This window comes from Pipistrellus hanaki (genome assembly GCF_964339955.1).
Source record: "Pipistrellus hanaki genome assembly, chromosome: 1".
In the NCBI taxonomy this organism is placed as follows: domain Eukaryota; kingdom Metazoa; phylum Chordata; class Mammalia; order Chiroptera; family Vespertilionidae; genus Pipistrellus; species Pipistrellus hanaki.
The window spans coordinates 10,857,201-10,881,196 of NC_140503.1; the positions used below are offsets into that span (position 1 = coordinate 10,857,201).

The following is a 23,996-nucleotide window of genomic DNA, read 5'->3' on the forward strand; positions in this document are numbered from 1 at the left end:
GGCTCAGTTGGTTGCAGTATCATTCTCTCCTGATGCCGCCAGATTGCTGGTTCAATTCCCGTCAGGGCAGAAGCCCGTGTTGTGGGCTTGATCCCCAGTAGAAGGGTGCAGGAGGCAGCTGTGCATTCTCACATCGATGTTTCTCTCTCCCTCTAACCCTTCTCTCTACAAAAACTCAGTAAACTATTCTTTAAAAAGAAAAAGTGTGTGAGGGAGAAAATCTTCTCTGTTTTGTCCTTTCACATTCGTTATAATTTAAATTTCGTTTTGGTTTGGCCAGGTCTCCATAGAACCAGACTCGGCTGAGGTTGAAAGGAAAACAGCTAGCTGAAACCGGTTTGGCTCAGTGGGTAGAGCGTCGGCCTGGGGACTGAAGGGTCCCTGATTCGATTCCGGTCAAGGGCATGTACCTTGGTAGTGGGCACATTCCCAGTGGGAGGTGTGCAGGAGGCAGCTGATCGGTGTTTCTCTCTCATCGATGTTTCTAACCCTCTATCGCTTTCCTTTCCTCTCTCTAAAAAATCAATAGAGTATTTTTTTTTTTTTTTCAAAAAAAGGAAAACAGCTAAGCGGGAGTAAAACAACCGCAGACGTTCTCTGCCACATCACGTGGCGGTGACCAGATGTGGGCGCCGGGGGGCGCAGATGTTTGCTCGGGTCGTGGGCCACTGTCCCTGTCAGCCCAGCTGCGGCCGAAGGGAGACCAGGGAGTCGTTAGCACTCACTAAAGACCGATTTTCCCCCTCTGCTTCGTGTGACAGCTCTTCTGTGTGAGCCTAAGAGACTTATCCTTAAGTGAAAATATTTATCTTTCAGGGATTTTTTTTCCCCTCCACTGAGTGGCAAAGGCCATGTTTGTCTTAACTCCGAAACCATTATTGACTTAGATGAAGTGTTACTTTTATTAGCTGATCATTACACAGCTTATATTTGCTGGGTTCCCTTGCATATAATTATGATGTGAAATCTCCTTGTAAGAGTATCTGTCAATAGTGTAATTGACTTTACAGTGTTGACTTTTTACTCAATAACCTCAGAGATTGGCCCATCCGTACACGTTGGAATCCTGCTTGTTTTTAAATCTGCCTGGGCGTAGAGTCCTCAAGACACATGATCCTCAAAATAACTGCTCACACGTCTTAAAGTTTTATGCCTGTGTCTTCTGGTGCTTTCCCGGTGGGGTTTCTTTACAGAGAATGCACTGAATGCAAGAAACAGCTACCGCCCTAGAGGAACTGTTTCTGGCCCTCTTGAGAGACGGGAACCCCAGATTCCTTCCATTAATAGCATTATGGGCTGCCTCCCCGGTAGGGTCCCTGGATCTGGGCATGTCCAGGGCTTGCCAGAGGAATTGGAGACACCTGATGGGAGTGAGGTTCTTCATAGGACAACAAAGCCCAGAAATTGCACGCGTGAGCTTGGGAAACCAGTTTCCTGGGTTCATATCCTGTGACCTAGGGCAAGTGGGCCTGGCAGAATCAGCACCTGCCTCAGGGTTAACACTGATGTGCCTGGCACGGACCATGCGTTATGCAGGTGCTTGATAAATAAGGTGGAAAAACAGCCCGATTCAGAAATGGGCAAAGAACTTGAATAGACATTTCTCCAGAGAAGATGCACAAAGGGTCAGTAAGCAGCATGCACATGAGGAGATGCTCAGCATCTCTGTTCACCAGGGAAATACAAACCAGAACTCCAGGGAGATACCATTTCACACCCATTAGCAGGGTTCCTATCAAAAAAACAACCAGAAAATAGCAAGTGTTGACAGGGAATCCTTATGCACTGTTGGTGGGAATGGAAAATGGTGCAGCCACTGTGGAAAATAGAATGGCCACATGATCCAGCAATTCCACTTCTGGTTACATACCCAAAAGAATTGAAAGCAGGGTCATAAGGAGATGTTTGTACATCCATGTTCATAGCAGCATTATTCACAAGGGCTAACATGTACATTCGACCCACGTGTCCATTAACAGATGAATGAATAAGCAAAATGTGGTATATCCACTCATGGAATATTATTTAACCTTCTAGGAAGGAAGTTCTAACATAGGCCACAACATGGATGTACGTTGAGGATATTAAATTGAGTGAAGCCAGTCACAACAAGGCAAATAGTGAGTAGTCAGAATTATAGAAAGTAGAATGATGGTTGGCAGGGACTGGGAGGAGGAGAGAGAAACAGAGTTATTGTTTTAATGGGTACAGAGTTAGAAATTTCCATGAAAAGTTCTGGAGATGGATGATGGTGATGGTAGCATAGGATTATGAGTGTATGGACGTTTGTGGGGGAGGGAGTAAAATTAATGTGGAGGGGTTCATGGATTTATCTAGCCTGCCCTCCATAGGCCTTCCCAGGTCTCTTTTCTGAGAACCCCAAACTCCAGGAGAAGGCATGTGCTACCTTCAGAACTGCACATTTGGGGTGAAACCATTAGTCTTGAGGGATGATAGCAGCAGGCAGGACCACAAGTCTAAACCATAGCATGTTACAAAATTAGAAGGCCTATTTAAGGTGCTTCATTTTAATTGAGTCGCTTAGACCTCAGTTGAAACTTCAATTTCCATGGACCGTGAAGCAAGTCAGGGATTGATGGTCCTGTTATAAGACAAAATACTAACATTTAAGGTCCTGTCCAAATAGTCGTCAGGAAAACCAAGGCAACTCTCTTAGTCCTTCCCCTTGAGAAGATGTTTGTAAAAGGTGTGGAAAGCCTGTAGCCTTCTGTTCTCAGATGGGATGTGGTCTGACTATGCAGCTTACGGAAAAATTTGCCACTGGTCCTTTGTTGTGTTGTGTTGTGTTGTGTTGTGTTGTGTATTTATAGATCAAACATCTGTCAGCTTTTGTCTTCTGAAATCGTGGTCTTTGAAGCCACGTCTGAACCTCAGGATTAGATTATGCTGAGTTTGTGCTGGGAGGGAGAGGAGGAAATACTAAAGGGAAAGAGATTAAAGGCAACGAGAAAAGAAACACCAGGAGGACACAGCACGCACTTGAGTTCTCACTGAACCCCCTGTCTCTGCTTCTTGTCTCTGCTTTCAGCTCCTCTGGGCCAGAAATCTAAGCATGTGAAATTTGATCATTCTAGGGTTGCTTTTCATATTTTAAATCAATGGCATTGGTTAAAGTGTCCTGCTGGCTTTTTCTGTTGTATCTGAAAATGCTCAGAGCCCCTCGTCATTCTGGGCTGTGCCATGTACAAAACAATAGATGGAGGAGAGTCTTAGAATGATTTTGTGTGTGTGTGTGTGTGTGTGTGTGTGTGTGTGTGTTCTGTGATCTAATGTAGAGAGGGAGTCACAATTATCTCAGTGGTTTAGGGGACCATATGCAGCTCATGGGAGAAAATTGTGCCCCGAATCCCAACCTGGAGCTGACCACTGAGGCAGAACTGGCATTGTGGAACTTGTGTTTCCTCTGGAAGTGCTAACCAGCATATAGCCCATGAACCTGCTCACATTACACTATTCTTGTAATTATAAAACACTCACGAACTCACCGCCCAACTGAAAAACCTAGGAAGAGGTGGGCATTTTTGGTTTTTAGTTACCTCTTCAACATTGATCACTCACTACCGTGCACTGTGGTCAGAGAATTGATCTGTAAGATACTGCTGCTTTGAAATTTTTGGAGTGATGATCAGTTTTTATAAGTTCTGGGTGCTTCAAAATGAATATGCCTTCTCCATTATTAGTGCATGCTCTATGTATGTTCATTAGAGCAAATCGTCTGTATCCTAGTACTCATTGTATGTATGAGTGGGGAGAAGCTAATCAATTGGAAAGAGAGAATAATGTTTTAAAATCGGCTGTGGATTAGACTATTTCTCCTTGTAACTCTTTCAATTTGGGATGTTTACCGTTTCAAGCTACCTTATTGGAGCTATTCATGTTTAGAACTGTTTTTATCTTCCTGGTAAATTGAACCTTTATGAATATTTAATGACTGTTTATGTGTAGAACAATTTTTTTAAACTTTAAAATCCTGTATTATGTTAATATAGCTATAGGAACATGGCACGATACAGTGTTTTCCATTACTTTGTGTTGACCTTTCTTTGTATGGGTTAGCTTTGTCTCTTGTAACCAGCAGTTGGCTTTTGGGGGGCTGTGGATTTGTGTTAATGATCTTTACCTTTTAACAAAGATTTTTAGCCAATTTTTAATGACGTATTTTTTTTTTCTCTCCCATTTATTCTGCATTTCTGTCCCACTTTTTCCAGATGCTTTTTTTCTTTCTAGCATTACTAGAAATTGATCAAGAATCTTTCACTCCTCGTTTCCTTTCTCTTTTTCTTTCCCTTTCTAATGGTTTGGAAGTTGTACATTTTGTTTCTCTTCTTTCAGTGTTGATCCTGGAACTTTTGACATGAATATTTTTAAATGTTTAAAGTTAATCAATATCTCTAGCCTCCTGATCAATACAGGGCCCTTAGAATATTTTCACTTCTGTTCTCTACCTCCCAGATAAAATGCTATATTTGACCAATACTTGGTTCTGTTTTAGTTTCTTTTTGTTTTATTGTGCTGTTCAGTCAATACTTAATTACATTTTCTTTGCTTAGCTTCTTCTCTTATTGCATCTCAAAACTCCTTTTTGTGGGTCATTTTCCTTTTTCCTGAAATATATTTTTAAAAACTTCCCCTAGTGAGTATCTGCACTCACTTAAAACCCTGAAAATACATTTCTTTTGCCCTTATTCTTAGAAGAGAGTGTTACCAGACACACATTCTAGATTGACGGTTATTTTTTCTGTCTCACACTTTGGAAGCAACGTTGTGCTTTTACCTGTTTCGCTGCTTCATGTTACCGTTCACCTCATTAGGTGTATGTTTTGCTTCTGTGGCTTTTTTAATGCTGTACAGTTTGTGATGTGTCTAGACATGGATTTCATTTTATTTATTCTCCCTGGGTTTTGTTAGCTTTCTGAATCTGAGGATTGCTACCCTCATCCAAACTAGAAAATGCTCAGCCATTTTTTATTCGGATATTGGGTCTTCTCCATTTTCTTTCCCCTCTAGAACTCCAGGTTAGAGGGGTAGCTTATTATAGTCCATGTTCTCTTTCATATTTTTCATCCCTTTGCCTCTCTATGCTGCATTTCATATATATATATATATATATATATATATATATATATATATATATATATATATATATATATATAATAAAATCTTCAGACCCGTCTTCTAATGCACTAATTTTTCTCTTCTGGCTCCCACGGAATTCTTTCATTTTAGGGATTCTATTTTTCAGCTTTAGAAACTACCTAATGCCTCCCAGAATCTGTCTGCCTGGCTTTAATCATCTATTCTTCCTTTCCAGTGTGTTCCAGTCCCTTCCCTTTTATTTCATTATGCATTTTTATCTTCTGTACCTAGTTATAGTTACTTCAACATTTGTAGACTCACAGTTCAGAATCTATAGTTTTGTGTGTGTGTGTGTGTGTGTTCCTGTTGTCTCTTGCTTACAGTGGCTTCTTTCTTTTATGTTTAATGGGTTTTGGATTATGAACCTGTGTTTCTTAAAATGTTATCCATGGGAATTCTCTGTGGTCTGCGTTTCAAGTTGGGTCCTTCCAGAAAGGAGGGTTTATGTGTGTGTGTTTTCCAACAGTAGGCACCGATGGGCACTTGAAACTAAATTTAGCTTGCGGTCTCTGGTCCACACAGTAGAACTCTGGCTTCATACCCACAAGGCTTCAGGCTTGTGGTTAAAAATCCTCAGGGGAGGCTCTTCTTGTCTCTGGTCCCCTCTGGAGCTGGGGCTGGGGCTGGGCTGACTTTATCTGCACCGGCCGCCTGTGCAGGCCGTGACCTCTCCCCGGGAGCCCGTCGAGGGTCCCATCGTTCTCGTGCCCTGGCCGGTTACAAGCATCTTTACATTTACATGTTCCCGGTGGCCTGTTTGCTGACATGTTTGGTGATTTTAGGTTATGAGCTTCTTTTCCAATATCTGCTTGAACTTAATCTGTGGAAATCCTCGTGGCCTAAATTTGGGGTCCTTTCTCCAGGAGAGGATTTGCTTTTTAAAACTTCAGCTGGGCCTGGCTGCCGTGGCTTAGTGGTTGAGCAGGGACCAATGAACCAGGAGGTCACAGGCCGATTCTCGGTCAGGGCATATGCCCAGGTTGTGAGCTTGATCCCCCAGTAGGGGGCGTGCAGGAGGCAGGTGATTGATGTTCCTCACATCAATATTTCACTCCTTCTCCCTCCCATTCTCTCTAAAATCAATAAAAACATTTTAAAAACCTGCTTTTTAAACCCGTGCGAAGAGAAGGGAAAAGCATGATAAACACCATATGCCTTTCCCCCAGATTCTCTGAGAACTAGATTTTTGCAGCACTTACCTTATTTCCTACTCTTCTGCACTCACAATTCCCTCCCTCTCCACAGATGTTCAGGGAGGTATCATAGCCTGCATAGTGAGGTAGTAAAGTGAGTCATAAGCCCCATATTATTAAAAGGCAAGGCCTCGGGATTGAATTGGCTTTTCTAAAAGCCTGGAAGAAAGCCCCGTTCGCCACCCAAGTGTAGTTGAGTTCACCCCAAAACTGTTTTCTTGCTTAGTTTGGCGGACTCATTCCTGAATTAATTTTTTAGATTCAACAGTAGTTACCTGAAACATCAAAGACCGAGAGAGCCATTCTGGGAGATTCTGTTTTCATTTGCCTATTAATAGCTGTCTGTGCAATTAGGTGCGTGAACAGAGCTTCCTGTGTGGTAGTACCTCGCAGGCATCCTCTCCCGGCCACTTTTATGTTCCCCAAGGCAGCCAGAAGCAGGAAGTCTGCAGAACGCAGATACGCAGACGCCATTCCCCACAGCTCAGGGCCGTGTGGACGGCCAAGCCCCTGAAGCATTTCTTCCCTCGGGCCTCTTTGCTCCTACTTTGTGCTGCTTCCCCATGCGGCTCCCGAGCCAGAGTAGACAGAAAAGGCACCGCTCGGGGCAAGCACGGTGCAGCAGCGAGCAATCTGACATGAGGGAAGGCCAAGTCAGAATTCTCCTGTGCCCACTGAGAGACAGGAGATCGGACTTTTCATCTGTCACCCTGCCCTGGGAGGCAGAGGGGCGCGCTGAAGGTCACAAGTAAACTTGCTGGGTGACTGACTGTCTGTCTGTCTTACAAGCCAGGTTCTTTCTATAAGTACTTGGAGGGGAAGGGTCGCATGGATCTGGGATCCTAGAGAACAGGTCAACCTGGGGTCCTTCTGGAACCTGCTGCGACGTCCTTGTGCAGATGCACACGTTGTGATTGGTGAGGCTGGTCATGAGGTCTTGAGGCGTCTGGCAGAGGCTGAGTCCTAATCCTGGCCCTCGTGTATTCTGCTGGTGTGCATTGCTAGGCTGGTGCGTGCCACCACCTGGTGCATGTTCCCACCAGCTTAAATTTAGGAGGGCACCGAAGGGAGGGAGACCTTTGACCTCACTCCCTGCTATACACCATTTGCCAGAGGGACTCGCCTCCTTTTCAGCTGCTGTTGGGGCTGCAGCCAGAGTCTTGCTGAGCCCTTAGGCACCCCCCAGTTGGCAAGAGAGAAAGGGGCGGCGGGACTCACAGCTCATCTGTGGGCCTGACCCCTGCGCCTTTCCAGGGCCTTATCCTTAGGGAGTGTCCGATAAGGCGTGTTGGTGGAAGTCCCCAGTCATCTTCCCAGACTTCCTGCAGCACACACAGCGCAACCCCCTAGGGAGGTACCAGTGACGGGCCCTGCCTTACGGAGCTGACGCTGCAACGGGAAGCAGAGACCGGGAGCAGGTCACCACGTGGTGACATGGGGACTCCTCTCTGTGGAGGACCTGGACTTGGGGTTCTGCAGGAAGGAAAAGTGGGCTCTTGTCGCCCAGATTGCCTAGAAATATATCATCAGGTGAATGAGCTTACAAGACACAGAGCCGCTCCTCCCTGCCCCTAGCCTTCATCCCTCGCCTGCGGCTTCAGAAGCCGTCTCTGCCGCAGACCTTTTGCTTGCGGCCTCCTCTGCCCCCTCCACTCCAAGTAGCCCTTCCCTTCCTCGAGGACTTACCTCTCTGATCACCCAGCCTCCTGAGCACCTGCTGGGCCAGGCACCATCGTATCACAGTGGCCATGGAAACGGGATCAGTGCCCACCCCAAGGAGTGTGCGGCCTCACCGGGACTTGGCGCCACAGCCCTGGCACTGACAGCAGGCGCTGGTCCAGACTCCTGGCGGCATTCGCTCACGTCCCGGGCCCATGACCCCGTGGGGTGGGTACAGTCTCTGTTCCCACTCGGCTGCTGAGGAAGCACAGAGGAGGTCTGCTCATTGCTAGACATGACGAGGCGATAAAATGATCAGGCTTGGCAGGTGTTATCGGGCTCTGAGGGGGATGTAGGACGGGGAACTGAGTCATGGGGCATCAGAAAAGAGCGAAGCAGGTCTGATGGGGTAGCTAAGCGCTCGATCGTGGCTCTGCTGCTTGTGAGCTGTGGGGCTCTTAAATCCCTAAACGTCAGGTCCTCCTCGTGGCACCTGTAGGGTTAGGATGCTCACACCCGCTCTGGAGTTCAATGCCGCTTCATCTTTGCAGATCCTCAGGCACCTGGCGGGCGCGCCCTCTTCTGTGGTCTGTCACCTGTCGGCGTCTGTGTGGCAATGTCTGTACCTGATCCCACCCAGGACCCTCCCAGGGCCATGTGTTCGTGGGGGGCGCTCAGCGAATATCTGCAGGATGAGGGGGGGAGGGAGGGAAGCCCGGGTAGATAACGGTCCCCACACGGCAGGCACCTCTGTCCCCTGCAGACTGGCTTCCCTCTTCCTAACGCAGCAGCGCCAGCGGGGCACGCATTTTTCCGTGAAAGTACCCAGTCTGACCCTCCGTGCTGGCGGGTCTGCAAAGCCCAGCTCAGCTCCATCCTTGGGGTTTCAGATGGAGACCCCGTTCCCATCGCCGCCGCCTCTGAAGGGTGTTGCTGGGGCGCATCAGCCGCACACCCTGAGCGAACATGCCGGCGGCGCCTGGCCAGCCTGCGTGCGCCTCCAGGGGCTTGCAGCCTGAGCGCCGCGGGGAGGTGGGGTCCGCGGGGGGGGCCCCCTCGCCCGGTCTCACCCGTGTCCTCTCTGTCTCCCCCCCCCCCACCCCGTGTCCCCGCCCGCAGGAACGGCCTGGGCAGCGGCAGGACGCGGACCGAGAGCGAGCCGTCGTGCGGCTCCCCGGTGGTCAGCGGGGACCCCAAGGAGGACCACAACTACAGCAGTGCCAAGGCGGCCGCCGCCCGGAGCACCTCGCCCGCCAGCGACTCGGTGTCGTCTTCCTCCGCCGAGGACCACGACGAGCTCTCCGCGGCGGCCAAGGGGGGCCCGGAGGGCAGCGAGGGCGGCGCGCAGGGCCGCGGGGGCCACAGCGGGAGCCCCAGCGAGGCCGAGGAGGACAAGCATGGCCCCCGGGAGGCGCCCCCCGACGCCCCGCACAAGAAGCGCCAGCACCTCGCCAAGGCCCGGCGGGTCCCCAGCGACTCGCTGCCCCTCAAAAAGAGACGCACCGAGAAGCCCCCCGAGAGCGATGACGAGGAGATGAAGGAAGCGGCGGGGTCGCTCCTGCACTTGGCAGGGATCCGGTCCTGTTTGAACAACATCACCAATCGGACGGCAAAGGGGCAGAAAGAGCAGAAGGAGACCACGAAAAATTAAAAAAAAAAAACAAAAAACAAAAAAACCAACCACCACAAAAACAAGTCACTGATTTGTTTTGAACTGAACGGCCATTTGGTTTCAGCATGTCAGGAGATTTCTAATGATTTGTGGCAATATCAGCAATTTCTTTATTTTTTTTTTTTCTCTTTGTTTTGGGTTTGGTTTTCTTTTCTTTCTTTCTTTTTTTTTTTTTTTTTTTTTGGCTTCCCTTTCTTCTCTAAGTTGCCCCCTCTCCCCCACCTCCTTTGTTTTGGACCCTTGAGAATTTTATGTTTAAAGGAGATTGAAGCCATAGACTCATTGACATTCAGCTGTTTTTACAAACGCCTCTCATTATCTGAAGACAAAACCGAAAAAGCCAAAATTGATATCATTGCTTCCTCCCGCCGGCCCGAGGCCGGGGCTGGGTCCGCAGGGGTGCCAGGAGGAGGATATGCGGCAGAAGGCCCGTGTCTGGCACCTACGAGGCAGAGTCACCATCGGTCAGGCCCAACCGTTAGGCTTCCCAGGTCAGGGTGTCCTCCCCGCAGTGGGGTTCGCTGAGCGAATGCGCGTGAGGCCCCCGGGGAGAAAGGAATTGCCCCTCGCTCCCCAGGCAGCCTGCTGTGCCAGGAAATCCTGGGTGCTGCCACTCAGCATGCAGGGCTGGGGATTCGGGGTCGCCGGGCCTCGGTGCTCCTTAATCCTGAAGCCTCCAGGTGTCCCGCGCTGGACACCGGACCATTCGCGGACACTGGTGTCAATGACGTAGGAAAGGAAATGGGGTCAGTTTTTAGTGATGTTCCTAATCAATGAATTCTGTTCTATCTTCAATTCAGAGAATGTTCCACAAGCCATAAGCCTGAAGGGTTGGCCCTGCACACACACACATATCTCACACACACACACACACACACACACACACACACACGAGAGTGAGAGAAAAGCCACAAACAGGCTGTTTTTCTTAACTGCCCAAGTGAAAATCAAGTCCAGGAAATTACAATGGCTGTCAAGGAAGGAAATAATGGTACAAATCTTTTCCCTGTCTGTCAGGACTATTTGATCCGAGCGAAAACAAACAAGCAGAAAGCTATGGAGCCTGCCATTAGTATGGCGGTCTGTTTTTGAAAGATGAAAGGCACATTGATGGATACACACACACAAAAAAAAAAAAAAGAAAAGAAAAATGTGGCAAAAAGGCAAAAGTAAACTCCTCTACTGCCCTCAAAATGGAGTTTGCAAATAACATCAGGGTCCACCTTTGCAAAAATCAGTGATTTCCACAGTCAGCCCCTTGTAGCCAGCAGAAATTTCTGATCCACGATGCATGGATTCCTTCTAAGAGAAAAAGGAAAAAAAATATATAAAAACACAAAACTTTTTTTTATTCGAAAATAAAGTTCTTGTAAGGTAAATAACGTATTTAGCATGAAGCATGAATTATTTTCATATAAATATAGAAACTAGAGACAAGGCTCTGCCTCTCATGTTGAAGCCCTTAGGCTTAGAGGTTCTTTGGGTTTTTCTTTTGTTTTTTTCCTTTTGTTTTTGTTTTTTTTCCCCCCAGTTATTTTGTTTTGGGTTTTTTTGAAGCAGGTGTTTAAGGTTTAACCTTCTTCAGGGACAAATTCTGACTGTTGGGGAACTAACTCTGCAATATAAAACTATCTTTGCGTTCCGGTAGGGCCTGCCTTGTCTGCACCTCAGCCCCAACCCCCTCTGCCTCTCTGTGGAAAGGGTCCTCTCCTGTCTGGACATGTGTATCACGATGCAATAATTTGAGGGCAAATTTCTTCATAGCGAGTGTGTATGAGAGGATCGAGAGAATGAGGGGACACTGGCTGGGGGGAACCACCACCACAATTCGGTCCTAGGGAAGAGGCAGTGGATAATTATGCAAATTCGCCAGGAGAAGGGAAGCACGCTGACGGGCCTTAGGAGAGGAGGGTGTGAGTGAGGGGTCATGCGAAGGGGGAAGCGACACAGGTGTCAGAAGGGCCGGCCCCGCCGTGTTCCTGTGACTGCCTGTCACCATGGAAAGGAGGGGCCGGCCGTCTCTACCACCTCCGCACACAAACCAGCCTGGAAGTCAGCCCATCTAGATTGTGGGAGCGACATATAGACCACAGGGCGATGCCCTGCAGCCCAGAGACTCCGGTTCTCTCTGCCTAGACACAACTGGGGAGCCCCAAAGAGAAACCTCCAGAGAATATGATCTTCCACCCGAATGGAGGGAAGTGGTAAAACACCTTCAAAAACACCACTGTGGCTCAGGATAGGAGGGGGAGGGATGGAAGTGAGTCATGTTGATTTTTTAAAAAACAGAGCCCAGGACCTCAGTCCGCGGGGTGAAGGGCAGGGAACTCTGTACCTCCCGAAGTCCACCAGGTCGACTTCGTTGTCTGAACCTGAACTCTTCCAGCATCTTTGGTCAGGGGGCAGGAGGGAGTCAGGATGTAGCATCTCACCCAACATCGGACACCCCAAAAGCCATGCACAGCTCTGAAACCAGAGGGACACGGATTTGTGTTGTCACATGATCAAGCCCAGGAAACACCACCACCCCCAGGTAAAATGCAGACTTCCCTCCAGCAAGGCAGATACAGGTTCAGGACTGTTTCTGGCGAGGGATTGGGGGCGGTTCTTCCAGTTCAAACCCCCTCGCGGTGGGCTGTCTCCCCTCGTTTCATTTTTCTAAAGGAGCAAAGGCCTCCTTTAGAAAAGAATAAAATGCAATGTGTGTGATTTACTTTTCTGATCTCTTTTGAGAATTAGATAACTCTCTTATTACAAAAGTGCGTTCTCAACTCCAGAACCACTCTTTTTGCATAAATACCTCATTGGGCAGCTTTCTAAGTGTTATTTTCCTGAGCTCCCTCGGCCCCTCCGCGGGGGCCGCCGGGGGGACTTGCAGGGAAGACTTTAGTGAGGGTACTTTTTTCTATTTTCCTTCTGTTTTGGGGGGCATACGCATTATGCATAACCAAAACAATGGCTCAATTGTGTTTCAACTTCGTATTTTCGATTGTTTGGGGGGGGGGCGGGGGGAATAACGTGTATGTGGCCGTTTGTAGTGAGTTCATTGCCGAAGGAAGCTGTCCACGCCCTCACCATTGGGGGGGAGGGAGGGACAGGAGCGCCCCTCCCGCCCCTCCTCCCTCCCGGAGCAGCAGAGAATTTAAGCACAAGCCTATTTGTGAAAGAGTATTTTGCTTGCGTGTCCTTCACTTTTAGTCTCGGAATTCCTTCCCACACGTCCGGTGTCCTGTAGCTTCCACACTAGCCTGTGTATCCATCCGTCCAACCTGTCGCCCGGGCTCCATTCGAGGGGTGGTGCGGCGGTTTGGCTTTCGTGGCGTTTTCATGTGTCATTCATTCCAGTATCTCACCTACTCACGGGGTTTGGGGAGGGGGGTGGGGGGGAACTATAGCAATATTTCCAGATGCTCGGGAAAGCAGTGAACACTTCAGCACCGAGGCATCTGCCGTTACTTGCTGTTGGCCCTTGGACACATTTAAGAGAAAGAGGCCGTCGCTCTTTTTCCTTAAATGACATACACATAGACAGTTATTTTTATGCTACAACGGTGGTCTTTTATCTCTACCTACTAGTACTCTGTGGAAAGGCTTTGTCTACGTCATAGATTTCCCCCTCCCCCCCCAGCCTTATACTCTACCATAAGCTCCTATGTCCCCACCCCCGCCTCAAGTCCGTATCTGGAGAGTTCTTTGGTCAAGTTGTCTTACCTGAAGGTGGCCCAGGCCCACGTGGAGAGGGTGGTTTGGAGACAGCTGTGGCCGAGACCGCTGCGGCTGCCGAGTGTGTGTGAAGGCGCATTGTCAGAGGCCTTTTCCAAGAACTGGCTTTCCTTGGAGAAGCACTGGGCCTGGGCCCAGCTGTTCCTTCCAGGGGGCATCCTGCAAAAGAGCATTGTTCCTGCCTGAGGGGCAGCATCTGGCTGTGGGCTCTGCAGAGTGGGTGCCGCCTGGTTGGCTCCTGTGCCCGGCTCCTCCCTGGCACACCCCCGGACTGCTCAGCCTGCAGGCCCGGAGCCTCTGGCAGGAGGGCTCTTGGAGAAGGAGGCAGAGTTGCGGACGAGTGACCTACACGGGAGGGTCTTCCCGATGGGACTGGATGGGTTCCATGCGACTTCTCTTTCCCTTTAAACTTGATTCAGGTGGGGAGTCCTTCCTGGTGGATCACAGCTGCCCAGATGTTGCGATTTAGTTTCCTGTTTCTGTAGTGTTTTTTCTTCATCTTCAGGATTTTTTTTATTTTTTTTTTTTTGCCACCAAAAAGAACACATATGAACTCTGTGTTGTTGTTCCCCCCCCCCCCCCACATACCCCCAATTGTGACTTACCAGTGTTGACAGTTAAATCCTTAGTGTCATAGGTCCCGGCCCTCCAATACTATATCAAACACTGTTATGCACATAATGCAGCACTGTGATCTAATTTAAATAATACTTTTTTATTATTTATACTACTATATATAATATACATCCACACTTTTTGCTATATAACCGACGTGGATAACCCTCTCTTAGTTACCTGCCAAACTCGGGACTTTGGTTTCTATTGCAGTTAATGCAGTTACACAGTTGTAATGGTGTCCTCTCTTTTTCCCTTTGTAATGGAATGTGTAAATCAAAGTGTATACGTTGTGTGGTGTTCCTGTTTCCGGAGTCTCACGAGGATTTACACACGGCATTCAGTGTTCTGTATAGACCCGACCACCTTTGTGAAATTCACCTGTCAGCCCCTCTCCCTTCGAGAGAGCACCCATCCACCCTGGTTTCCCCTCTCTCCTACTGGTCATCCTTGAATCAAGCACAGACTCATCAGCTCGGTTGCTTTATCATGGAGGAAAAAAAAAAAAAAAAAAGCGTGTGACCTTGCCATTCTTCCACAGTTCTACAAACAAGTGCTAGCTTCACCGACCAAAAAAAAAAAAAAAAAAAAAAAAAAATTTAGGAGGGAAAAATCCGATTTTTAAAAAACCATCCATCTTTCCACAGCCGAAACCGATGTGTGTATGGTGCTGTATCCTTTTGAAGTCAGACCTAGGCAAACAAGCACTTCTAACCAACCATGATGTGCTCCCAAGTCCCCGTCTTGTTCGTTTCGTTAGCGTTGAAATCAAGAGTATTTATTGGGGATATACACAACAGTGTTTTCCACTGTGTTTCGTTTGCAAAAGCGGAGAACTGCCTTCCCTGCGTTTGCAAATAATATTCCATATTGGATTCTCGACGACTTCGATATGGCGAACCTATCAAACCTAGACATTGTATTCCATCCTTTCATGACTGTGGCCTGAGTTCCCCAACACCCCCCCCCCTTTTTTTTTATTTTAAGATGAAACTTAGCACCATTTTAGTTCTGTAAACATTCAGCTTCTCCTGCAAATGTACATTGAGGCCATCCAAGCTCATAGCCAGTTCAGTAACCAGTTCCATGCCGTGTCGTTCACACTCACTACTTTCACTGCCATGGTGACAATGTGGAGGAGACAGTATCCGTGTGTGTCTGGGAAGCATTCTACACTTGTACCATTTCCCCTCCCCCCCCCAAAAAAAAAAAATACATATATATACTCTTGATTCTGTAACACTTCTGAGGTGTGTTTTTGTTTTGCAGAAAAAAAATAACAGTGATAAAGCAATCAGAAGACCCAGAGGTTTACTCTCAAGGCTTAGGGTCGACCTTCTGACCTTTGCTGGCCAATAGACCTACATGGCCAAATTAATGTGTTAGAGTCATACGTGTTCAAACGCCAATTTTCTCTTCTGTATTTTCTGTATGAAACTGCCAATGTCATGACTAGGAAGGGAGAGCCGCAGAGGAGATGGAAGGTGGCATTCCGGTTGCGTCCGCGTTCCGCGCAGCAGGGAGGAGGCAGGCTCGATGGGCCGAACTTGAGGGACCTGATGGTGTTGCTTTGGAGGTATCCATCCTTGCGTTTCGCATTCTTCATATGTAATCATATTGCCAAAGACAAACTATTTCATCATTTATTGTAAATAACACTTTCCCCCAGACCTACCATAAAGTTTCTGTGATGTATTGTCTTCCAGTTGCAATAAAAATTACTGAGTTGCATCAATTGACGAGAAACGGCCTCGTGGTGTTGTGGGCGTTGCATCTCCGCGTGCAAGTGCTGCTGGGTAGCGAGTGCGTGTCTGCTGCTCACCTGCACTGGGAGGGCGGGGCGCTGTGTTTTCTGAGTCTGGCGTTTGGGTCTCAGCTGCACTAGTGGTGCCCGTCTTCACGCATGCTTTCCCTTTGGTGGGAAATCACACCAAAATACACAAGCAGGCAGCCTGAACCTGGGCTCCCCTGCGGGTCCCGGGAATCCCAGCACTCGTCTGCAGACTTACTGGGCAGCAGGCCTTCCATCCAGGGCCTGGAACTTGTAGGTAAGATGGATCCACCTCTGTGGTTTTTTCCCCCCTTCATTTGTCCCCTGAGATTGAGAGACAGACAGACATCCGGTGCTCCTGTACATGCCCTGACCAAAATCAAACCCACAATCTCTTACTGCACAGTGTGACCCACCAATGAACCAAGCCACCAGGCCAGATCGAGCCTTCCATTTTTAAAAATATATTTTAGTGCTTTTTTACAGAGAGGAAGGGAGAGGGATAAAGAGCTAGAAACATCTATGAGAGAAACATCAATGAGAGAGAAACATCGATCAGCTGCCTCCTACACACTCCCTACTGGGGATGTGCCCACAACCAAGGTACATGCCCTGGACCGGAATCGAACCTGGGACCCTTTAGTCTGCAGGCTGACGCACTATCCATGAGCCAAACCGGTCAGGGCGAGCCCTCCAAAGTGAGCAAAGGCTTAGGAAAGTCATCACAAGAAACCCTCAGCCTTAGTCTCACTTTCCAGGACCTTTCCATCACCACTGAAATGCCCTCCCCGCCCAACATGCACACCAAGAGCCAGCAAGGAGCCGAAGGGGACGGGGAGTGGCTGGGACAAGTGCTAGGTCACAGGGCACTATCCCCAGCAGGACGGTACGGAGATGTTTCACAGAGCTTTGCTGGTTCCTGCTGTGGTCGTTCTGTGTGCCCGTGTGCTTGGATGATCTGCAGGAACCCCAGGGGAGCAAGGCTTAGCCACGACCCATCTGCTTGGCCCCATTCGCTGGTGTCCAGGATGCCAGGCAGAGCTCCTGTGGTTGGGATGTTACCGTGAGGTCAGTGGCCACCTGGAGACCCCCCCATGTCTGCCAGCAGTCCTGCCCATTCCATTTCCATTTCCACTGTTGGAACCACCTTCAAAAGGGTGGTGTGTCCTCCTAGATCAGGGGTGGGGAACCTTTTTCTGCCAAGAGCCATTTGGATATTTATAACATCACTCGAAGGCCATACAAAATCATCAGCTTAAAATTGAGTCTGCTCTATTTGGTCAAACATTTGATTAACACACCCCTAATGCTTTGGCAGGCCAGACCCAATGGTTCCGTGGGCCTTCTATGGCCTGCGGGTGGACATTCCCCACCCCTGTAAAATCTCAGTGGCTATACAGGAGACACCATTTAGAGGATCATCAGATACATCTAAGGGAACTCAGTCAAAATGGAACACCTCCAAAATTCTGATCTAACCTCTTGGGTACCTTGACCATCCCACCGAAAGGAGCAAAAATCTGATCCTGGCTTGTTACCCGCAGGGAAAGCCTTAAGGGAGGGAAATGCAGCTTACGTGGGGAAGGAGACAGGTGAGAAAGAGAGAATTGAATTAACACTGCATGACAAGAGAAAACACTGCCACCAAGGTCAAGTCCGTTGTGTTAGCTGTTGCAGATGCTTTCCATGAATGATTCCAACGCTACCCTCAGGAGACAGTTCACATGCTTAATTCAAGAAGCATTCATTCAGCAGCAGCCCCCTCCCAGGGACTGCCGGGTGATGGTGACACTGGACCAGTCTTCAAGGGCCTGGAAAGCTGATGGGAGAGGAGCCTGGAGTTGCCCTGGGAGGCACGTGTTTAGGTCTCTAACTGGCAGCCCAGACGGGGTGGGGCCAGGCTTTCTGGAGCAGAGCTTCCTAAGGGCTGGGCAATAAGTTCCGGGTTCTGCCAGGTGACTGATGGGAAAGGACGACACTCGGTGTGTCTCTAGCTGTTTCTGTGCTTGTTCAATCACTGTGTATTCATGTGCCTCCCCTACCAGGTCCTCTGCCCTCATCCAAAGGCACGCCAGCCACTGCCTCCTCCCTCACGTCACACTCAATTCTTCCCTGAAAAGAAGAAAACGAAGCAATGACCAGTGTCTTCATTTTATTAAAAACAGTTGGGTATAAATGCAAAGAAGGGGGTGGGGGAGGAATCAAAAGTACTAATAAGCTCACGCTCATCAGATGCCATGGTTTTCGTCCCAGCACGTGGACTCCTGTGGGATGCATTAGGTGGGGAACTGTGTGTCTGAAGTCCTGTGTTTCCTTCCGGCCAAACTCAAGCTCTGGACTCTGCCTTGAAGATGTAATTGTTTGCTGGAGAGGTGCCTCATTTGCATATTTAAATAATCTTAGTGTTCTCTACAGTTTAAATCATCTAGAGGTAGGTGATCAATCCCTGTATTTTTAAATTTTTTCCTGGGTGATTCTAAATGGATTGCTTTCTGAAAGGAGCAGACAACACTGTCTCTAAAAGTTGCATGAATTCTCAGGGCGGTGAGCCCTGCCCCCAGCAGGTACCTCAGGTGCATGTGGATGCTGTGCTGGTGGGATGGATGGAGGTGAAGGTGCCACTACCCCTGACCAATTTCTCCTCTTGACTGCTCTGCCTGATGCAAGAACATTCTTTTAGAAAGTTCTGAACAAATGATCGCAGTTTTAGAGGGAGTCTGGCATGACTAGAGGGCTTTTGTTTACGAGCTGAAAGCTCAGGTCTCACCCTGCTTCTCAGATGCCCTGGGAGTTAGTGGCCCTACATATATACAGACATACATGTTCTGACCACTTTCTTCCCATTGGGATACAAAACCAGGGGTACAGAAAAGTTGTTGTTTTAAAATATATTTGATTAATTTTTTACAGAGAGAAAGGGAAAGGGATAGAGAGTTAGAAACATCGAGGAGAGAGAAACATCGATCAGCTGCCTTCTGCACACTCCCTACTGGGTATGTGCCCACAACCAAGGTACATGCCCTTGACCAGAGTCGAACCTGGGATCCTTGAGTCCACAGGCCAATGATCTATCCACTGAGCCAAACTGGTTAGGGCTGTTGTTTTTGTTTAGCTCAAATTTAAGTGAATAAATCCATTTATTAAATAGTCATCTCTTCCCTTTGTTTTGTGTGCCTGAATGAGCCTTCTCAGAACAGTGCCTTTAAATAATGCTACTAGCAGGAGTACCTTGATTTGAAGTCATTCCTGGACATTTGGGGATAAAGTACTCAAATGACTGGAGAACTGTTTTATGTCACTCCATAATCAAGTGCTTAAGGAGCATGTGGCTAAACCCGCTGCAACCTACAGCCGGGTATTGAGAGGGGTCGAGGAATGCTACTTCTTTTTATTTGTCTCTCATTTCAAAACTGGCTTCTAAACATCTATCATGTAGAAGAAGTACAGTGTGATGGGGGAATCTGAAAATAAGACAGTGGCTGATTCCTAATCCCCGTGGGATACAGTTTATGAAATTGGGTCATTCTATCCACATCCTAAACCTGGAAGGGACCACTGAATCCCAAAGTTGAAGTGATCTTCCCAGCATGACGCAGGTCTGGACGTAAAAAGAGGGAATTTCCCTTCTTTTTATGGAATTGTAGTCATCACAGCTATAGACTTTTGTGGTTGGCAATCTCTCATTCACACACACTTAGCCTTGTGTCCTATGCATTTCCTATAGCGACAGTGAAGGTGACTGTCTTTTAAGGTGACACATAACATTCCATTGAGTGGTGGCCTGTCCTCTTCCGCAGTTACTTTTCCATTGTCTCCATTGTTCCCGGGTTCTCTCTGTTTGTTTTTAGTAATACCACGCCGAACATCAATCCTGTGGACATTTGCATATTGTCACCTCCTCTTCTGGTTCAATAGCCTATCTGACTATTGGAACAAAAGTATCATCAGTGTTATAGCTCTTTGCACTCAGGCTTTCCAAAAGGTATCCATGCCAACAGTGATGCATGGAATCACCTATTTCATGGTACCCTGACCAGCGCTGGAATTTATTTTTCTCTTTAATTTTTGCTAGCAGGCAAACACGAGTGCTCTGTTGCTGTTTGAATTTTTGTTTAAGGACTGGCAAAGGTACATTTTCCCCATGCATTTGCTGGCCGTTTACTTTTCCCTTTCCTGAATCAGCTGTAACTGGCTCCCCAAGAGTTCAAAAGAGAAGGAATGAGATTTGTCATCTCCTCTCTACCAGGTTCCGAGGTTCCGGATGAGCGCTAAATGGTGCCAGGATGAGCCAACACATCGCCTGGCCTCAGGCGGTCCTTTCATCTTCAGACCCTCTGATTGTCCTCATATGGAGACAAAATCCCAATTCCTAAAGCTCTTACCTGCAGATCCACGGAAAGCCACAAAAGTGCAAAACTTAAAAGCCTCTTGCATGTGGCAACCATTGATATGTTTGAAACCAAGAATAATTTCCTCCCTCAGTCTTTTCTAGAACACAGATGCCCAAGCTCTGTCTACGGACATGTTCCTCTTCTGGGCGTGTTCCAGTTTGTGCTCAGTGCTGAGAGCTGGAAATAGGTACAGTCTGACAGTGGGCAACTCTCGCTTCCTCCTTTCTAGATCCTCCGTTTCTACTCATGTAACCAAAGACTAAATTCATTTTTATGGAAGTCTCGTCACACCACTGATTCACATTGAACTTGCCATTAACCACCCATGACTAAGCTGCAGCTGTTGATGTACTTCCAGATATTCATTTTGGATCAAAGTGCAAGACATTATACACTGAGTGACCAGATTATTATGATCTTTGAATGCATAATAATCTGGCCACTCAGTGTATAGCCTATATAATAAAAGGCTAATATGCAAATTGTCCCCTCGACCAGGAGTTCAAGCAGCAGGCAGGCCGGCCAACCACCTATGTCCCCTCCCCCTGGCCAGGCTGGCCGGACCCCACCATTGCACGAATTCATGCACAGGGCCTCTAATATATATACCGAGTGGCCAGATTATTATGCATTCAGAGTTCATAATAATCTGGCCACTCAGTGTATTTATCACTATTAAAGTCACCTTCTTAGATGCAGCCCACTGTTCAAGGCCAGCTGAGATTAGCAGAGAAGAGAGGGTAGGAGGATCCTGATTTTGTCATCCGAAACACTTTCTTTCCCTCCAGGTATCATGGGATCACAAATCAAAATGTCTTTTGTACATTGATTAAGGCAAAGCTGGAGCAAGGCAGCATGGTTCTGGAGACCCTCTTGTAGGACCGCATCCTTTGAGGAGAATCACTCAACTCATTACCCATGCACCTGTCGTTATGAAACCGGAGCCTGCATTTCTCCATCCAATCAAAGCTTGTCAAAGACATCTTGATCTCTGGGTATAAGTCCATAACCCTCCTTTATAAAAAATAAAATAGAGACATACTTTCTGCTAATATGAATTATGCAAATTTGAAATAAAGCAATGGAAAAAAAATAAGGTTTCACTCAACGTACAAAACTTAAAAATAATGTAAATCCTACTTTATTTCTACGGGGAAATTCATCTTCACTTGTGCATATTTTAAATGATGGGAGGTCTTAAGAAACATATCCGTCACATAAAAAAAAAAAAAACAGCCACAATTTATTCAGGTATTCCATTCATTCATTCACTTACTATATCTTTTGTGTGTTTTTTTATTGAATTATTGGGGCGACTTTGGTTAATAGAATTATATAGGTTTCAGGTATATTCACTCACTAAATCTTCATGTGCCCACACTGGCTTCCTTGCCAGGAGCTTACAAACTATTCTTATAATAATCCCTACAGGAGCTTCGTCCAGAGTGGCATTGAGGCTGGATCTAGTTTGTTCTGTTTGCAACCAGGAACATTCAGCATAAAGCTTCAGTGGTATTTCTTTGCTCTGTGTGCATGCCTAACTCCAGATCCAGCATGGAGTTAGTCTCTAAATATGGTCAAATGCATTTAAAATAATGGGATTCCTGAAAAAACACACACAAAAAAAAACAAAAAAACACACACACACACAAAAAAAAAAAAACCACTCCAACACCTCAGAAGTTGAATTTGGTACGTACTTTGAAATATTTGACACCTTACCCAACAGGGCATACACTATATTTTCCAGAATTTCTACAGTGTGAAAGGCTATCCCAAAACATGAAAGGATCGAGGAGAAATGAAAGAAGAAATGGGTTTCACAAGTTTACAAATAGAATCTCTCCTTCGTACTCCTGGTCAACCTGCACTTGTTTTTGAGCATCAGCCACATGCCAAACATGGCAAGTGCCGGGGACGCAGATGAGAAGTCTGGCTCACCTCTGGCATCCAGCTGTGGTGATGAACGGGTAATTGGTATAACTGGCAGCAGTGGGTAGTCCTTCCCAGGACATACAAACACTGGTGGCAACCATCCGCCTCTCCCTCCTCTCCTCTTCTCACCTCTGTGTGCTGGTGAGAAGACAGATAAGAACTCTGTGCTTCCTGCAGACACAGCCCTCCCTCCCAGGGGTGAATGATTTCTTACTGAACGAATCCTTGTTTCTTTCTCTTCTGCCCAATGTTTGAGGTTCTCAACTTCTAAACAAGCCTTTATTCCCCCCACCCCTCCCCGTCGCCCCCTCCCTGCTTTCTCCCCACCCCGGCTAAACCCAAATCACTTCTTTCTGGACTTCCTATTTTGTTCATATCACTACATTCCTCCCCGGCTCTCAGGGGTCAGCCCACAGGTCAATGCCAGCCTCAGTTTTGGTAAATGATGTTTTGGGGTAAATGAGTAGCCATACTCATTCCTTTATAATGTCGTCTGGGCCTACGTTTGAACCATAGCAGCAAAGCTGAGCATTTGCAACAGAGACCCTATGACTCACAAAGTCTAAAATATTTACTATTCGGCCTTTCAATCATCCACCTGACACTTCCCCTTGCTCCGTGAGCTCTGGCTAAGGTCCCGGATCCTAACCATGACACATGAGCCCTTCACCTGTCCCTCCCTCCCCCAAGCCCCTGCCTGATCTCCCGCCCCCTCCCGTGTCCCCTCTGAGCTCCAGCTGCGTGGTGAGCCGCAGTGTCTGAGATGTCCCCTGCAGCCCCTGTCCCTGTGTCCCATCCTCACCACCTTTCTGGAATGTCCTCTCATCCCGCAAAACTCAGTCTTGGTGCCTCCCCTCTGTGTTCAGCTTCCGTACTCTCTGCCGCCAAGGTAACGTGTTAAAATTCCTGTATTCCATCACTTTCCGTGTTGTCTTGTAGCTATTGATTTCCCCGGCTGCCCGTGTCATGTTCTCCGAAAGGGCAGGCCTTTGCTCTGTGCGCTTCCCTCTCCCTGGGGCCATGGTCACTTGGGCCAGCGTTTCCTGGATGGATGGATGGATGGATGGATGGACGGACGGACAGATGGACGGACTGCTGGAGGCGCACAGTTGTTGCCTGGGTCCCAGCCCGGATCCTGGGGGCGGGCATGTGCACTCCCGTCACCATGGCAGAAGCAGGATGAAGGCAGGGCTGCAGGTGCACCCAGGAGCCCTTGGGAACAGTGCCACCTCCCCCCTAGGACAGCCCGGGCTTGGCCTCGCCTCGCTCACTCCTGTGTGGGTGGCAGGGTGAGTTGGGGGTGTTCAGCGTGGCTTGTCCAGGCCATGTCCATGGCCAGGCTCTCCATCTTCAGATGACGCTGCAGCTGTAGCCAGCTGAGCGAGGGCCCACCCTCCCCCGACAGAGCCCCAGACACCAAACGTCACAGCTCCAAGGTCTCCTAGAGCATCCGGCCAAACAGAACCCGGCAGGAGGAGAGCCCCACAACACACACACACACACAGGACCCCAGGGCCTCTCCCACCTGCAGCCCAGCCTCCTCCTGTGGCCTGGGAAGCAGGCACAGAGAGGAGGAGGTGGGCACAGCCCGAGCCACCCCGCCCCTTGGCCAGGCCTTGGCTTCCTGCTTCCTTGGCACTGACGGGCCCCACGAGAGCCCATTTCCACGTGAAAAATCACATCACGGCGTCTCTGCACCGTCACGCTTGTCGCGCTCGGCAAGGCTAAGTCAGATCCTCACATCATCACTGGGGACAATCGATGCTCTTGTCCAGCTCCTAATGACAATCAATTCTCTCTCTGGCTCTTGGCTAAGTACGTGTCATTGAGAACAATTGCATTTTGTGAACCTGGTGGCCAGCCTTGCATTTGCTGCTTCC

General features: G+C 48.1%; 1 protein-coding gene across 5 annotated transcripts in view; it reads left to right on the top strand.

The window, feature by feature from the left end:
• Positions 1–15,754, top strand: part of FOXN3 (forkhead box N3) — a 350,430-nt gene extending 334,676 nt beyond the window's left edge. For all 5 annotated transcript variants that reach the window (XM_084884253.1, XM_084884256.1, XM_084884257.1 and 2 more), the window contains one exon: positions 9,129–15,754. In XM_084884253.1, coding sequence (XP_084740379.1) covers positions 9,129–9,660 — 532 coding nt within the window. In that variant the 3' untranslated portion in view covers positions 9,661–15,754. The remainder of the gene's footprint in view (positions 1–9,128) is intronic.
• Positions 15,755–23,996: the final 8,242 nt, after the last annotated feature.